General features: G+C 44.9%; 1 protein-coding gene across 1 annotated transcript in view; it reads left to right on the top strand.

Moving 5' to 3' along the window:
• Positions 1 to 12,862, top strand: part of Drd3 (dopamine receptor D3) — a 58,454-nt gene extending 45,592 nt beyond the window's left edge. Inside the window, exons 5-8 of the mRNA XM_050149034.1 lie at positions 7,502 to 7,698; positions 8,754 to 8,831; positions 11,528 to 11,873; positions 12,644 to 12,862. Coding sequence (XP_050004991.1) covers positions 7,502 to 7,698; positions 8,754 to 8,831; positions 11,528 to 11,873; positions 12,644 to 12,840 — 818 coding nt within the window. The 3' untranslated portion in view covers positions 12,841 to 12,862. The remainder of the gene's footprint in view (positions 1 to 7,501; positions 7,699 to 8,753; positions 8,832 to 11,527; positions 11,874 to 12,643) is intronic.
• Positions 12,863 to 15,576: the final 2,714 nt, after the last annotated feature.

A 15,576-nucleotide genomic window follows, 5' to 3' on the forward strand; every position in this document is an offset into this window, starting at 1 on the left:
ACTGCATGTATCTTATATGTGACGCAGGGGATTTTTCAAAGCAAACTTTAGCATAGTAGAAATTGAATGAAGTAATTCAAATGGACAAAATAAGAAATCTAGACTTGGTTGGTTTTAGTACATAATTTTTTAAAATTTATGTACATAAGTGCTTTGCCTGCATGGACGTTTGGTCCTTGAACCGTGCATGTGCCTGATGCTCACAGAGGCTAGGAGAGGGCACAGGATACCCTGGAACCGTGACAGTCGTGAGCCACCATCTGAGTGGTGGGAAAGGTGTCCAGGTCCTCTGGAAAGCTCTCTTCAGCCCACAGATATTTCTTATTGTATATGTTAACTCTAAGCTCTGATCCTACATCTTCTGTAACTCCTTCAACAGGAATTGGGATAACATGTGTAGATGTGTCGTGCACACACTACCTTCTCAAGGACAGTCTTCTTTCTCTGACACATTAAAAGTTAAGAAACCAAGTTATCAACAAATGCTGTCATATTTGGTCTGTGTGGTCATTTGAATGCAACTGGCCCCCATAATCTCATAAAGAAATGGCATTATTAGCAGGTATGGCTTCACTGAAGTAGGTGTGACCTTGTTGGAGGAAGTGGGTCACTATGGGGGCAGGCCTTGAGGTCTCTTCTGCTCAAGCTTTGCTCTGCTCAGTGTGACCTTCAGACCACTTCCTGTTGCCTGCAAGACGTAGGACTCTCAACTACGTCCCCAGCACCGTGTCTGCCTGCATGCCACCATGCTCGCCATCATGATGATAATGGACTGAACCTCTAAACTGTAAGCCAGCCACCCTCAATTAAATGTTTTCTGAGTTGCCATGGTCATGGTGTCTCTTCACAGCAATAGAAACCCTAACTAAGACAGTCTGTTCCCATTTTATTCCTGTGTGCCACTTCTTAACAGAGTCGCTGATCATCTGCTGGCCTTCAGCCCATGTCACCATTTGCTGTGACGAGTGTAGTTCCCCGGGCTAAACTTGGTTCCCCTACATGTTCTGGGATGTGGGTGGAGGAGGTCCTACTCCCTCTCCCGGGCACACACACATCCTGAGAATAGCTGAAACCATCTCCAGATCTGACAGTAGACAGAGTTCCCAGCTGATGTCAACAGCGCAGGTGAAGAATGATGAGCTAATTGCAGCATGTTGGCGCCAGTGACATCATTATTGTTCTAGAAACAAAACCCAGGAAAATCGTCCCAGGATTGTCAAATTGAGAATCAAAAAAAGACTTTTGACCTAGCTTGTGTGTCGTATAAGACCCCACTGCTTCTCTCGGGGTCTCTCTCTTACTTTGTGTTTTATGTTGTTATGTGTGTGATGGTTGGTTGGTTTTACATTTGGAGGTCATCTTGTCTGTCTGTTTTTGAGATAGAAGCTCACACAGTTGCCCAGGAAGGCCTTGAATTTATAATCCATCTGCCGTAGTCTCCTGGGTATCTGAAATTATACACTGCTGCCACCAAGCCAGGCTTTCTCTTACGCCTAAGTTTTTTAGCAATACTGTACTAAACCCTCTAATTATTCTCATATTTGTCAAATGCAAGGTCCATTATAAGGGCCCAATAGGTATTAGCTGGTGTCACTGCTGTGATTGTATAATAGAAAGGTTTCTGTGCCTTAAACTGCAACTAACCAGAGAAGATATAAACAATGAAGGTTCTCTGGGTAGTCCCTGGGAAGCCCAGCTGTCCCTTCCTAGAACACAGTTGAGGGTATTCTTGAGCAGAGCCCAGGCATAAAGAATCTAAGCCTTGGTCTCTGACACAATCTGACCCACGTGATGTACCTTCATTATCCTGATAGATGTGGCCTGTCTTGGTCAGTATTTTATTACTGTGAAGAGACACCCATGACCATGGCACCTATTATAAAAGAAAGCATTTAATTGGGGCTGGCTTCCAATTTCAGAGATTTAGTACATTATCATCCCAGTGGGAAGCACCAGGCAGGTGTGGTGCTGGAGAAGAAGCTAAGAGCTACATCCTGATCTGTAGGCAGAGAGCTACACACTGGGCCTCGCGTGGGCATTTGAAACCTCAGAGGCTTCCCCCAGGGACGGACTTCCTCCAACAAGGCCACACCTCCTAATCTTTTCAAACAGTGACCGAGCATTCAGATATGAGCCTATGTGATGATCATTTAGAGCATCACAGGGCCCTTCCAGCAACTTCCCCGTTGACAGGTTCATCCAAAAGCCCACTACAAATGACTCTCCTCTGCCAGTTTGTTGACATTCTCTGACAAGTAGAGGCAGAAAGGGCCTCAGGTGTTTCAGTTCCACCTGATTTTGAGCACAGCCTGACTTCAGGAACTGTAGCAAGGGCGTTTCATTTAAGGCTATGGCTGCCCCTTGAAGTGCTGACCTAGAGACCACAGAGGCAAGCTGGACTTCAGAGTTCTCTGAGAGCTGCTCCTGATCTTTGAACAAGGGGCAGCAGGAGGCAGGATCTTGGGTGGGAGAGAGTTCCAGAACTGCAGGGCCTGGCTGACTGGTAGTGCCCCAGCTCCACCAGAGGCCTAGAAGTTCAGTCAATCAAATCAACAGCCCCTAACGATGCAGAGGAAGGTGTGTGTTGGAGCAAGAGGACAACCCTAAAGATCTCCAAATGAGCTCAAGCAAGTCCTTTCATTTCACAGATAAGAAAAACAGTATTTGAATTTCTGTTAAATCAGATACCATTGTGTGGTTTTCAAAAGAGAGTTCTAGAATGAATAAGCAATAACCAGTGATCAGATTTAAGAATTCTTCTGGGTAAGGGACTCAGAGTTAAGAAAATCTTATCAACTGGCTTGATTTTCCTTTAGAAAGGAAGAAAATTGTTATTTATTTGATTTTAGCAATAGAAATGTCACTTAGCTTTCAGAACACTGGAGACAGGGGAACGTGGCTGCTCAAAAGTTAGGAAGAAGAATAAAAGCACAGTGTTTGAAGGAGAGTGACTCATGCTAAATCAGACTCATCAGCTTCTCCTGTCTTCGCAATTGAAGTGAGGTCAAATTCTTCAACAAGTCTAAAGTTCATCAGTCTTTCAAGTCAACCTTCTCTCGACCTTGCTGTTCACATTACAGCAAGTGCTCAGCCTGGCTCACAGAGGCCTCCAGAGCTCAGCCTGGCTCACAGAGGCCTCCAGAGCTCAGCCTGGCTCACAGAGGCCTCCAAGCCCCCTTGTTATAGCTGTTTGTTGCTTTGTGTGTGTATGTAGTATGTGTGTATATGTGTGATGTATGTGTATGTGGTGTGGTGTGTATATGTGTATATGGGATGTGTATATGTGCATGGTGTGATGTGTGTGTGTGTGGTGTGTGTGTTATGCATGGTATATGTGTGGTATATGGTGTGGTGTGTATATGTATGGTATGTGTGTATATGTAGTATGTGTGTATGTGTATGTGGCATGTATGTGTGCGGTATATGGTTTGCAGTGTGTGTGTATATAGGTGGCATGTGTGTGTATGGTTTGTGGTATGGTGTGTGTATGTGTGTGTCACACGTGTGTATAAAGGGCTGACGTTTAATTCAGGGTCTTCCTGTGTTGCTGTCCACCTTCTTTTTTGAGTCAGGAGCTCTCATTGAATCTGGAGCTCCCTGAATTGGCTAGACCAGGTGGACAGTGAGTCTCAGAGATCCCCCATGCACACCCCCACTCCCTCCGCAAGTACTGGGGAAACAGGCATGCTTGTCTTCATGCATGTATGTTGGGGATCCAGATTCACATCCATGTGCTTACACAGCGACACTCCACCCACTCAGCCATCTTCCCAGCGCCCTCTTTAGTACCTTACTGCCCAGCACAGGAACTCCGAACCTAGCAGGTCCTCCATGAAGCTGAGCGAGTAGATGTGCCTTTGTCCTCACCCCGCCCCTTTTCTTTCTCTAATTTTAGAAGGTGATATTAGAGCCTCCCCATGCCTATCTGGCCTTGCCCCAGCATCCTATAGTCATGGATGCTTAGGTGCCGGGATAAAATGCTCCTTTGTACATTTTCCTTATTTGTTTCCCTCATTCGCATCACCATCCAGAATCTACCATGCTCCCACACAGCACTGATTTAGATCAATCATCCGACAAAGGAGCCCGCCGTGTCTCCCGAGGGGGCCTCAGCTGCCCACAGCACCTCCTGAGGACTCAACAGAGAAGCCTTCAGGCCTGCTGTGGCAGGAGGCCTCCCACTGCCCTGATGACTGGATGCCCACTCCCAGCACGCATCGGCAGCTGACTCCAGCGTCTCCCTGCCCACTGTGCAGCCGGGGGACCACATAGCACGGTGGGAGGGCTTCTGGCAGAGGCTGCAAAGCTTGGTCAGAGTGTAGGCAGCTGTAGACTTCAGCGGAAGTCATGACAGCAGAAGGGATGCCGAGGCAAGTTCAGCGACTGAAAGTGAGGCCCTCAAGGCCAATGACCCTGAAATAGCTCCTGGCTCCAGCTTCATTCTCTCTTTCCTCCACATACACAGTTGCAATGTTTTTAATGGAAAAATAAATGCTTGCATGTGATAAAACATTCATAAGGTGTAATGAGATACACACAGACTTCCATCTGTGTCAGAGTGCCTCCTACCCCAGATTGTCAGGGCCTCCACCACCTCCCCTGCAGCAAACACTAATATTCTGAAGGACATTGCTTATAACAAGTACACCTATATATATGTGTGTGTGAGAGAGAGAGAGAGAGAGAGAGAGAGAGAGAGAGAGAGAGAGAGAGAGAAACATACTATAGCTCCTTTTGACTCTGTTATTTTCAAGAATAGTTCATTCTCCTGGTAGCAAGGAACATGGAAAAAGGGGAGAGACTGTGTGCGTGGGGACAAGCAAGAAACTCTGCTCACCAAGGCCAGCAGTGAGCTAAATCTTGGGAAAGTAAGTCCTCTGGCCCTGCTTACTAACAAATGTTGAGACTCCTCCTCACCACAGGTGGCACAGAGATCTGGGCCAGCCAGTGACAGCAGGCGAGCTGACTTCGATGGCAGGGCTGATCACGACTATGTGGCTCCCTAGAGACTGGGAAGGCCCACCAGCTGCCACCCCATGCCTGCCCCCAACTTCATTGTCCCCAGAACAGAAGATGTCGGTTGGGTGATCCCTACTCAGGGCCGTATGTGCTGATTGCGAAGGGATGCTGATGCAAAGTCTGATAAGATAGCATCAATTTCATCCATCTCCAACAGAAGGAGAGGATTGGGAGCGGTCTGTGAGCATTCTGGGCCAGGCTGTTACTGAAATGCCTCCCTGTCAGAGACCAGGTTCGACAGAAATACCACTTACCAGGGTAAGGGCATAGAGATTAGAAAAATAAGTAAAGTGTACGAAGATGTGAGTAAAAATAATAAGACAGAAACATAGGATAGTACCAGGAGGGAGTTCCAGTGAATACTGAAATCCCTGCATTTAATTTTCCATGCACTTTAAAACCCAATACAAAAGGGGAAGAAGGCAACAAGAGACTTCTTTAACATGATGCAAAGGACAACTCGAACAGCTAATTGCTTCAACACTTTGAGGCATCAAGTCATTAGCATTCTAGTGTGTAGGCAGCAAAGCCACCCTAGACCAGGTATCCTACAGGCAGCCACTCCCCAGGTTAAACCTCCTAATACAAAAGAAGGAGCAGAAATATTCTTGCATATGCTGACCATCTGTCAGGATGGAGTGGAGCTACCTGTACGGGCCATCTTAATGTCAAAAGAACCAAGTAACCACATCCTGAGTCAAGATGTGTAGCCCTGGTTGTTGTCAACAATTTTGAGCAACCTCAAATTCTCTGACCTTCAGACAAGGTGGAAATAGGTTTACATTTTTGGGCCTCCATGCCTCCCTGGTTCCTCTCTCTTTTCATTTGGTTCTCTCTTCCCTTCCCCACAAATGCTGTCTTTCTCCAGACTTTTATTTCAATCGATACTTCTTGTCTTAGGTCCAAAAAACTCAGAAGTAAACAACAATGATATAACAATTAAAAAAATTATAATAATCATAGCAATCATTATCCCCATTATTTCTCATTGCTATTATGCACGCAATACTTTTATCCTTTTGCGGATGATGAAGCTAAAGCTGGGTGCCTCTGGCGACAATGCCAAGAGCACATGGCTAATAAGCAGCCGCTCCGTGTCTTGCACCAGGCCATTTCAGACGACCAAGAGGCAGAGCACCAAGTAGCTAGCAACTGCCCTCTCTGCCATCTCACGGCTCAGGCCTTGTCTCCCAAGGTCAGATTTGGGCCTGCGTTGCCACTCTTGTGTGAAGACTGGAACAGTTGTGCCAACAGCTATTGCAAATAATGTAGATTGAGGCACAAAAGTGCCCTGTCCTGGGAGTAGAAGGAGGTGGAAAGTAGAAGTTACTGAAGGAAGGTTGGTTTGGGGTCAGGCTGGCTAGAGAAAAGTATGTTTCGGGCTTTGTTGCCTTAGACCACTTAGTAAACCTTCCTGAACTCAGTCTGTGTATCTAAGGATAGAGATAGTAATGTCCCCTCCAATTGTGCCTGGGTAAGATCATGTTTATGAAGCCTTTGGTCTATTGCCTGAAAGATGTTAGCTTGCTTCCCTTCTCCGTTTCAGGATGGAGCAAATCTCTGGCCTGAGTCTGGGTACTGGATGACTCTCCACATCTTCTAGTGAAGAAGGCAAAACCATAGGGCTTTCCAAAAAGAAGTCCAAGTGGCACTCTGGTCCAAAAATTAGGAGCAAGAACTCTTTATTTTTATCTTTATGTGTATGTATGAGCACCAGCATGTATGTATCTGCATAGTATGAGTCACAAAGACCAGGAAAAAAGTGTTGGATTCCATAGAACTGGAGTTACAGGTGGTGGTGAGCTGCCATGTGGGTGCTCAAAAATGAACCCGAATCCTTTTAGAAGCGGCAAAAGCTCCTAACAACTGAGCCATCTCACAGCTCAGGGGAATAGGAACCCTTTTGAGTTCAGTCTCCTTCCCAGCTCTCTTTCCTTTCAAGGCTGGGATTACCTGATTCCTGTCTTCTCTTCCATCACCACCTACCCCACACCTTGGATTCAGAAGAAGCGTTTCCCTGTCATTGCGTTTGGCCATCTGTTCTTGCCTCCACACCAGCCACCAGCCAACTCTTTGCTAGGTGTGCCTCCCAGAAGCCTCTGCTCTCCTGTTCTGTGGTCCTCTTTATCTCCCAGGCTACATTCCTGTGAGTTACAGCTGACCATTTGCATGGAAGAGATCGTCTGTCTAGCTAGACTATTTGATCCTTCAAGGGCGGACACCATGTCTTATCCATCATCACAGCCTCCATTCAGGTCAGTGTCTGGAATATAATCACTGGGAAATTTTCTTCTGAAGCCAACTGTGAGAAGTCCGAAGATGAATTAGCTTTCTTCCTTCAGAATACTGAAACACTGACAGCAGGCGTGCCTGAAACCATGCCTTCCTATCCACACCCCCACATCACATCACGCTCAGCACCCCATACTGTGGACGAACACTTGGATAACGGTGTCCACTTCTCCCCTTCTCTCACCCGCAGGGGACCCCAGCATCTGCTCCATCTCCAACCCTGATTTTGTCATCTACTCTTCAGTGGTGTCCTTCTACGTTCCCTTTGGGGTGACCGTCCTGGTCTACGCCAGGATCTACATGGTGCTGAGACAGAGGAGACGGAAACGGATCCTCACTCGACAGAACAGTCAGTGCATCAGCATCAGGCCTGGATTACCGCAGCAGGTAAGCACCTGGCAGGAACTAGCGGACAGCACACCAGCTCCCAGCTTCTAGTCGCATGCCCATCCATGCAGGCGGTGCCAGGATCAACACATAGGAGACAGATTCATATCACCTTCTACTCAGCTGGTGTTCTCTGTGCTTGATGGGCAGGAGAGCCAATATTGAGCGATCTCACTTACTTGGTAAGCTGACAGCATACTTTCTAGATTGGTCCACTTCTCTCTGTGGTGGTAGAGCAGCAGCAGTTCAGATGTCCTACAAGGTTTGATTTTACTGAACTGGGATGGGGGCAGGGTAGCATTTCACTGTAAGTACCATGCACTGTTTGCCCAGAGCTTTTTTGCTTTCCTCCTGAAACCACTCATTCCAAGAATTGTCCACTGATGCTTATCTTCCTGGTCGGTCCCTGTGTCGAGGCGCTGAGCAGCTGGTGGGTCTCTCTAGACTCTACAAAGGATGTAGAGTACCTCAGCACTGATCTTTAGTCCCCATGCTTTAGATTTTGCTCACATTACTGCCTGGAATATGGTGGCCTCCCTGCCATGAATACCAATCTCTTCCAACCAACTAGCATAAGGACCATTATATCAAATGGCCACTATTTTCATGGAACTTGGAATCTGGACATGAAAATAGACCTCACCTCCACTCAAAAAGCAACGAAACACTCTGAACTGACTAGGATGTTTGCCAGATGTGATGTGAAAGCAAAGAAGTGCCAAATAGAAAGTAAAATGGACATTAAAAAAAATGACCAATATGCACGAGACAGGGTTTCCTGGGGAGAGAAGGAACTGGGTTTACTCTTAAAGACAGAACTAGTTTGGGTGTTTAGTGCTGTCTCTGGTGACCTGTGTAGAGGTCAGACTCTCAAAGTCCTAGGACTTAAAAAGAAAAAGGTTATTGGTTTCCATGAAATAGGAGACCGTGACCTAAGGCTTAAGATACAAGCATAATGCATTCCAAGTATTGCCATGCTACATAATTGTATATGATATGGTTCGGTTTTATAGAGATTATCCCACAACTGATTGTTTCTTCTCCAAACACCCCAGTCTTCCTGTCTGCGGCTTCATCCCATTCGGCAGTTTTCAATAAGGGCCAGGTTTCTGTCAGATGCCACGGGACAAATGGTAAGTCGGCCTTGTCTTGGAGCAAGGGAAAAGAGTGAGAGATCTTTTCACTAAGATGTTGTTTTGTCTGGATCTCATTCCTACCACAAGGTGGAATGTCTCACTGACCTCACACATGTATTTGTAATACATGCCAAGACCCCAGAGTCTGTGTGATTAAGGTCTCGGAATGGGTTCCATCCAGTGACATTCAGAAATCATGGAACTAGTGGCACAGATCTCAGTGACTAGCATCGATAGCTTTCAGATGTGGTGTGAGGATGCCATCTAGAGACACCTGCAGTAGAGGGAACCAGGTGTCAGTGAAATGGACACATAGGAAGAGCCAGAGAAAGAAAAGTTTCAAGTTACTGACTGTGTACAAAACTGTGACAATTTCATGGTCCCCCTAAGCCTTGTATTTCCAATTCAAGTCAATTCTTGGCATGGCTCAGTAGCATGGTGCGGAGAAGAACCTAAAGGTGTCAACTACAAGACCAGGGTTCCTCTGCCTGAACTCACATTCGAAACTAAACTTGAAAAACAGATAATGATGAAGAGTTGAGTCTTGTCCAGTCTCTCTCTAATTAATTAACAGCTCTGTGCACAGGCCTGATGTAGCAATTAGAGACTCTTGCTGAAAATGAGAACAGATAGAGAAGCAGTTTAAAATCGACATGACAGATTCGTGGTCTGAGGAGAAGCCAAGGCTGAAGGAGAAGTGTTGACTTCACAGGAAGGATTGGAGAGTCATGAGGCTGCATTGCCAAGAGTGTGGAGAACTAGGTTCTGTCCTACCATCTGGGAATGGAAGTCTCCCTGCCAGCCAGCCATCTACACAGAAATCCGTGTTTCCCACATCAGCTATGGAGGTAGGGCTAAAGATTTACAGAAAAAAAAAAAAACCTGAAAAACACCGTCACCCGCATAGAATCTTGGAAGAGTCACTTTCTTCCTGTAGGACAGAATATTCACATTGGTGACATGGAAGTGGGATGTTCTTCAGTTCTATAGACACTGCCAAGATCTAATCCCCCCAATCCCAACTAGAATACCAACAAGTAACTTTCAGAAGAAATGCACTAGAGGTTAAATAGTGTGATTTTCAGATAATAGGTGCCAGTTTAATCATAAATATTGTCTTGATTATAGATTGACTTCATATAATATAGTCATATTAATTAGGAAATTAATTAGGAAATTTTATCAAAATAAAAAACCAACTGTTCTGAAATCTCCAACTTGAAGACTTATGTGTGAATCTCCCCTTGTCTGGGCTTGGTTCACATACCAATGCTGCTAGTTTAGTGGAGCGATGGGAGAGAGGAAGGGTAGAGAAGGAATAGCTGGCTTTATGACCTTTGTAGTAGGAGTTGCGGAATCCTATTTCCTACTGAAGAATGACACAAGTGTCTAATCTTTCAAATATGGAAAGTTCAAATGTCAAACACATACATTTTGACCCCCTTCTCCAGGCAAAAATATCACACACAAAAAAAAAATCACATTCTATTTTTTCCTAGGTTTTTCTTTTCTATCTTACATTGAAGCTTAGAGACAGTTAGCTAACATCCTGAAGGGTAACATTTACTAAGTTGAAAAGTTATGATACAAATCTTTGGGGTTCCCCCCTTTTAAATATTGATATTTAAACTTCCAAAAATAAAAGTATGGCACATACCTATAACCCAAGTATTTGGGAGCTGGAGACAGGAACTTCATGGCAAATTCAATGCCAGCTTGGGCTATATGATACCCAATCTTAGAACAAAGTGGTATTAAATATTAAAAAAAATTGTTTAAATGAAAAGCCAAAAAAAACCAGAGTCAGCATCAGCTAGCTTCAGCAGTTATCAATTTGTGACCAACCTTATTTCATCTGTGCTCCAACCTACAAACACACACACCCTAAGAGTCAAATCCCCAGACTAGAAAGATGGCTCAGTGGTTAAGACCCTGGTTCAACTCCCAGCATCCACATGGCAGCTCACAACTGTCTGTAACTCCAGTTCCAGAGTGTCTGCTCACACAGAGAACATACAGGCAAAACACCAGTTCACAGTAAATACATACATACATACATACATACATACATACATACATACATACATACATAATACATACATACATAAATCTTTTTTAAAAAGAATCAAATCCCAGCCGGGCGGTGGTGGCGCACGCCTTTAATCCCAGCACTTGGGAGGCAGAGGCAGGCAGATCTCTGTGAGTTCAAGGCCAGCCTGATCTACAAGAGCTAGTTCCAGTACAGGTTCCAAAGCTACAGAGAAACCCTGTCTTGAAAAAAAAAACAAACAAAAAACAAAAAAAAAAAAATCAAATTCCAAGTATATAACATACACTTACATCTCATGGGTGCCTCTTACTGTAATTTGTTTGTTTAAGAACTCGAAGCATTTGTCTTGTAGGGTTCCCCACGTTCCAGATTTTGCTGACTACATCCCAGTGATGATGGCAGTTAATATGTTAATTGCTATAGCCAGGTCTTTCAGACTCAGAAAGGCAAAACTACAGTGCTAGGGTGCCTTCCTCATGGGTTGCTATGGTGATGGAATATGTCCTGTGGGGTTGCTGCTTTCCAGTTGTAAAGTCAGAAATGGATTTCATGTCCCTAACTTCCCATGGTCCTGCCCTGCCCCCTGTAGGTTGTACACAAGGAGGGTATCCTCTTTTTTCTTTTCATTATCTTCCCGTTTCAGGAACACATAGAAGACAAACAATATCCCCAGAAATGCCAGGACCCTCTCTTGTCACACTTGCAGCCCCTATCTCCCGGCCAGACACACGGCGAGCTGAAGCGTTACTACAGCATCTGCCAAGACACTGCCTTGAGGCACCCGGGCTTTCAAGAAGGAGGAGGAGGGATGAGCCAGGTGGAGAGGACTCGGAACTCCTTGAGCCCCACCATGGCACCCAAGCTCAGCTTAGAGGTTCGAAAACTCAGCAATGGCAGGTTATCCACATCCCTGAAGCTGGGGCCCCTGCAGCCTAGGGGAGTGCCACTTCGAGAGAAGAAGGCCACCCAGATGGTGGCCATTGTGCTCGGTAAGTCCGAGTTGCTAATTTGGGTCAGGTTAGATGGTTCGTTGAAGCTAGTGCTGGATGCTGCAGTGGGGCAATCATAGCTGCATTTTAAAAATTAAAAACATTGAAAATTCAAGTGTAAATATCTATATCACAACTGAAAAGGTTTCTGTATGAATATTAACTCTTATGAAAACTCAAAAGACCAAAATGAAATTTATGAAGTCACTTAATTTAGGTTATCATATAGAATAAGAATGTATAAATTGAGTGATAATGGTTCAACGAAAGTGTCTGGCATGCATTGGGTATTTAATAAATATTTCCTTATTTTAAAATATAAATGAGAAAATAAGAAGGCAAAACTCGTCTGTCATATGATATGATGATACCTAGATCATCTTAGATAAGGAAGAAAAGAACAAAATAGATCCATCAAGATGTCAAAAGTGATTATCTTTAAGTAGTGGGTGGTTCTTTCCTTTCTGTGTTCCTGTATTTATCAAGTTTTCTACTATGTATATGGCCTGTTTTCAATTTTATAGTAAAAAAGCCTTAAATTCTAACATCTAATTAATTAATGTTTGGTAAATCACAGATGCCACATAGCATTAGTGAAAGAAAAGGCAAATCAATGAATGGAAGCCAAGCTAAGCAAACAGAAAGTAGATGGCATATAGAATTCCCAGCATGGTGCCCAGTAGCACCCAAAGATGGCTTACGGGCTATTTTCATACGGAGGAAAGTGGCAAGCAAACCCTTCACCCACATTTTCTTTCTTTGCTACCCAGGAGCCTTCATTATCTGCTGGCTGCCCTTCTTCCTGACTCATGTTCTCATTACTCACTGCCAGGCATGCCATGTGTCTCCGGCGCTTTACAGAGCCACAACATGGCTAGGCTATGTGAACAGTGCCCTTAACCCTGTCATCTATACCACCTTCAACGTGGAGTTCCGCAAAGCCTTCCTCAAGATCCTGTCCTGCTGAGGGAGGAGAAGAGGCCACACTCCCTTTACCCACTTCCAGATGCCAGGAGGATTGGATCCCTGCCCACCAGGGTCTGCCTGTCCAGACGCCAGGAGGATTGGATCCCTGCCCACCAGGGTCTGCCTGAAATGACTACACTGTGTTCTGGCGTGTGTGGTATGAAGATTCGGGAAGCAGGACAGCCCTGGTTAGGAATGACCAACTGTTTATTCCACAATAGAATGGTCTACCTCCCCACCTTACATCTGACTTCATTCTGCCAGGCTTCAGATTGCTAAGTGCTGGGTAATAACTCAGAGAGATGTTGGTAAGAAGTGTATGGGACACACACAGAGAATTGTCACTGGAGACATGATGCATTGGAGTGAAAGAAAAATGAACAGGTCTCAGCAGCCTCACCCTGCCAGGGGTCCTTGAAATCACAGCCAGGAAGCCAGCCGTCTCGTAGACAGTCGGTTTTTCTTCTTTCAGACCCGTAATTAACTGTCAGCACAGTTAACCCTGCGCATCCGCGGGACCCATTCGCTGTTTTCCTTCACTCTATCCTGAAACACGAAAGACAAGGCCAATGTTTAAACCTTTCTGTAGGATGGAATTGGCTGCATTTGGCGAGGGTCTGCTCATCCCAGAGCAGACACTGTCCCACATTGGGACTCGGGTTTGTTTCCACCCTTACATATTAGCTCTGGCTTGGGGTGGGGGTCCTATGCTTTATTCCCTGACTAGCTCAAGACAATTGTAGTGGCTTGATTTCTGGACTCATTCAAGACGAGACGGTTAAAGAAGGTAAGTCAGTTTCCTCTGCAGTGTCATGGCTGCGCTTTGTGGTCTAGAAAGTGCCTTCTGTATGCTATCCATCACTAGGTTTTCCTAGCCAGAAACTTCCATCTGCTGGACAGAGGCCCAAAGCCTTCAGGTGTTGATAGCCACCATGTGTGCGGAAAGTGCTTGCCGCCTCCCAGGTTCTGAATAGATGACTATGACCGAGGCAGTCTCTTCTCAAAGACTTTACTCTCCCCTGGCCAGATGTTTGCCCATGTGTGGTATTCACTTGCCTAGACTTGAGAAGGCCCTCGGAACTGAGGGTGCTAGGGGACAGCCACCCCAAGTCATCACATCATGATCTATAAAACCCAAGTCAGATCCTAGCCACGACTCCAACAACTGTGTTCAGAGCATAACAGAAACCGGGTGTGGCGACTCAAGGAACGAAACCACCAGAAATAATAGGTAAATGGCATTCAAAATTGCATTTAGATGGAGCTATGATATATACATCATTTACCTTCGCACCTACAGAACCTTTTATTGGTTTCAGAATCAAGGTCAGATTAATAGATAATTTATGAAATGCCGTCGGCCTGAACTTCAATAAATTTACCTTTCAGAGCATTAGTATATAGCATGATAGATAGCGGCTGGATGACGTGCTGTTAGAACTTTAAAGAGCCCAAGAACTTCACAGAGGATTCAAGGCCTCACCCTCCCCAGCCTTATTTGTCTGACCCTAATGAGTTAGTTGCCTGATAGTGGTGAATGCTTTGGTGCCAGCACTTCAAAGTCTTATTAGCTATAATATTTGCTATTGTGGCACAGTATGAGAACCCAAATCCTCTCTGGCCACTGCCTCTTATATTGAGTGCCGTGAAGTATGATTGGTTTTTCTTACAGACAAAGCCGATTCCTGGACACTTAAATCGGCAAAAAATAAAGGTTGATGATTTCTAAATTTCCCCATTCAAAATAAATAAAAACAGATGAGCCTGTGGGGTAAAATACTATAGAGTTCTATGTAAAAATAATCAGAGGCCGAAATATAAGCATTGGTATCGATATCCTTGTGAGGAAGAATGACAGCAGTTAATTTTTTTATTCCATTTCATTTTATTTTTCGCATATAAGAGTTTTGCCTGCCTGTATGTATGTGTGCCACATGCAAGCCTGGTGTCTGCAGAGGTCAGAAGAGGTCCTTGGATCACCTGGAACTGGAGCTGCCATTTTGGAACTAGGAACTAAACCCAGGTCTTCTGGAAGAGGGGCAAGTGCTCTTAATCACTGAGCGATCCCCCCAGTCCCTTTTACCTTTTCTTGGTATCAGATAACTAACCTTTACAATAACCTTAGGTAAGATGTCTTTATTTTATAGATGAAGATACTGAGACAGAGGAAGGTTAAACACTTGCCCGCAGGTCATACACTGTCAATAAGTGGCAGGGATTTGAATGCGCATACCTGATTCCCATGCTGGGACACAGCTTCCTGCCGAAGAGGAGAGATGGAAGAGATCCTAAGATGAACTTAACCCTACCCCACCAACTGTATCCAAATAACTTTCCTACATTTTAAAACTGTCTCAACTCCGACAGTATTTGTCCATGAAACCATCTCAAAGCTGAATTGGGGGCTATTAAACATTATGAGTCATATTTTTTATAGACAACGAGCAGGTATAAGCACTGTGCATATAAATTATCTCCCTAGTAGTCTATAAGCTTTTGGTGGGACATAGAGCACTTAGCCAAGTACCTCAACTTTCCGAAATCCAGACCAAGATATTGGTTTCATTCTCCTACCATGTTTAAGTCTTAAAGCAGTAACATAGGCAATCCACACTCTCTAGAGAGTGATTGGTTCTGCATTCTCCTTCACGTAGATAAAAAAGAACCAAGGCTTGGAACTGTGGCCCCAGTTGGTTAATGAGAGCCAGTTGTACTGAATCCCAGCTCATTGTTCATT

The sequence above is a fragment of the Alexandromys fortis genome, unplaced genomic scaffold, assembly GCF_014885135.2.
Source record: "Alexandromys fortis isolate MF-2015 unplaced genomic scaffold, M_Fortis_MF-2015_v1.1 scaffold_4, whole genome shotgun sequence".
In the NCBI taxonomy this organism is placed as follows: Eukaryota; Metazoa; Chordata; class Mammalia; order Rodentia; family Cricetidae; genus Alexandromys; species Alexandromys fortis.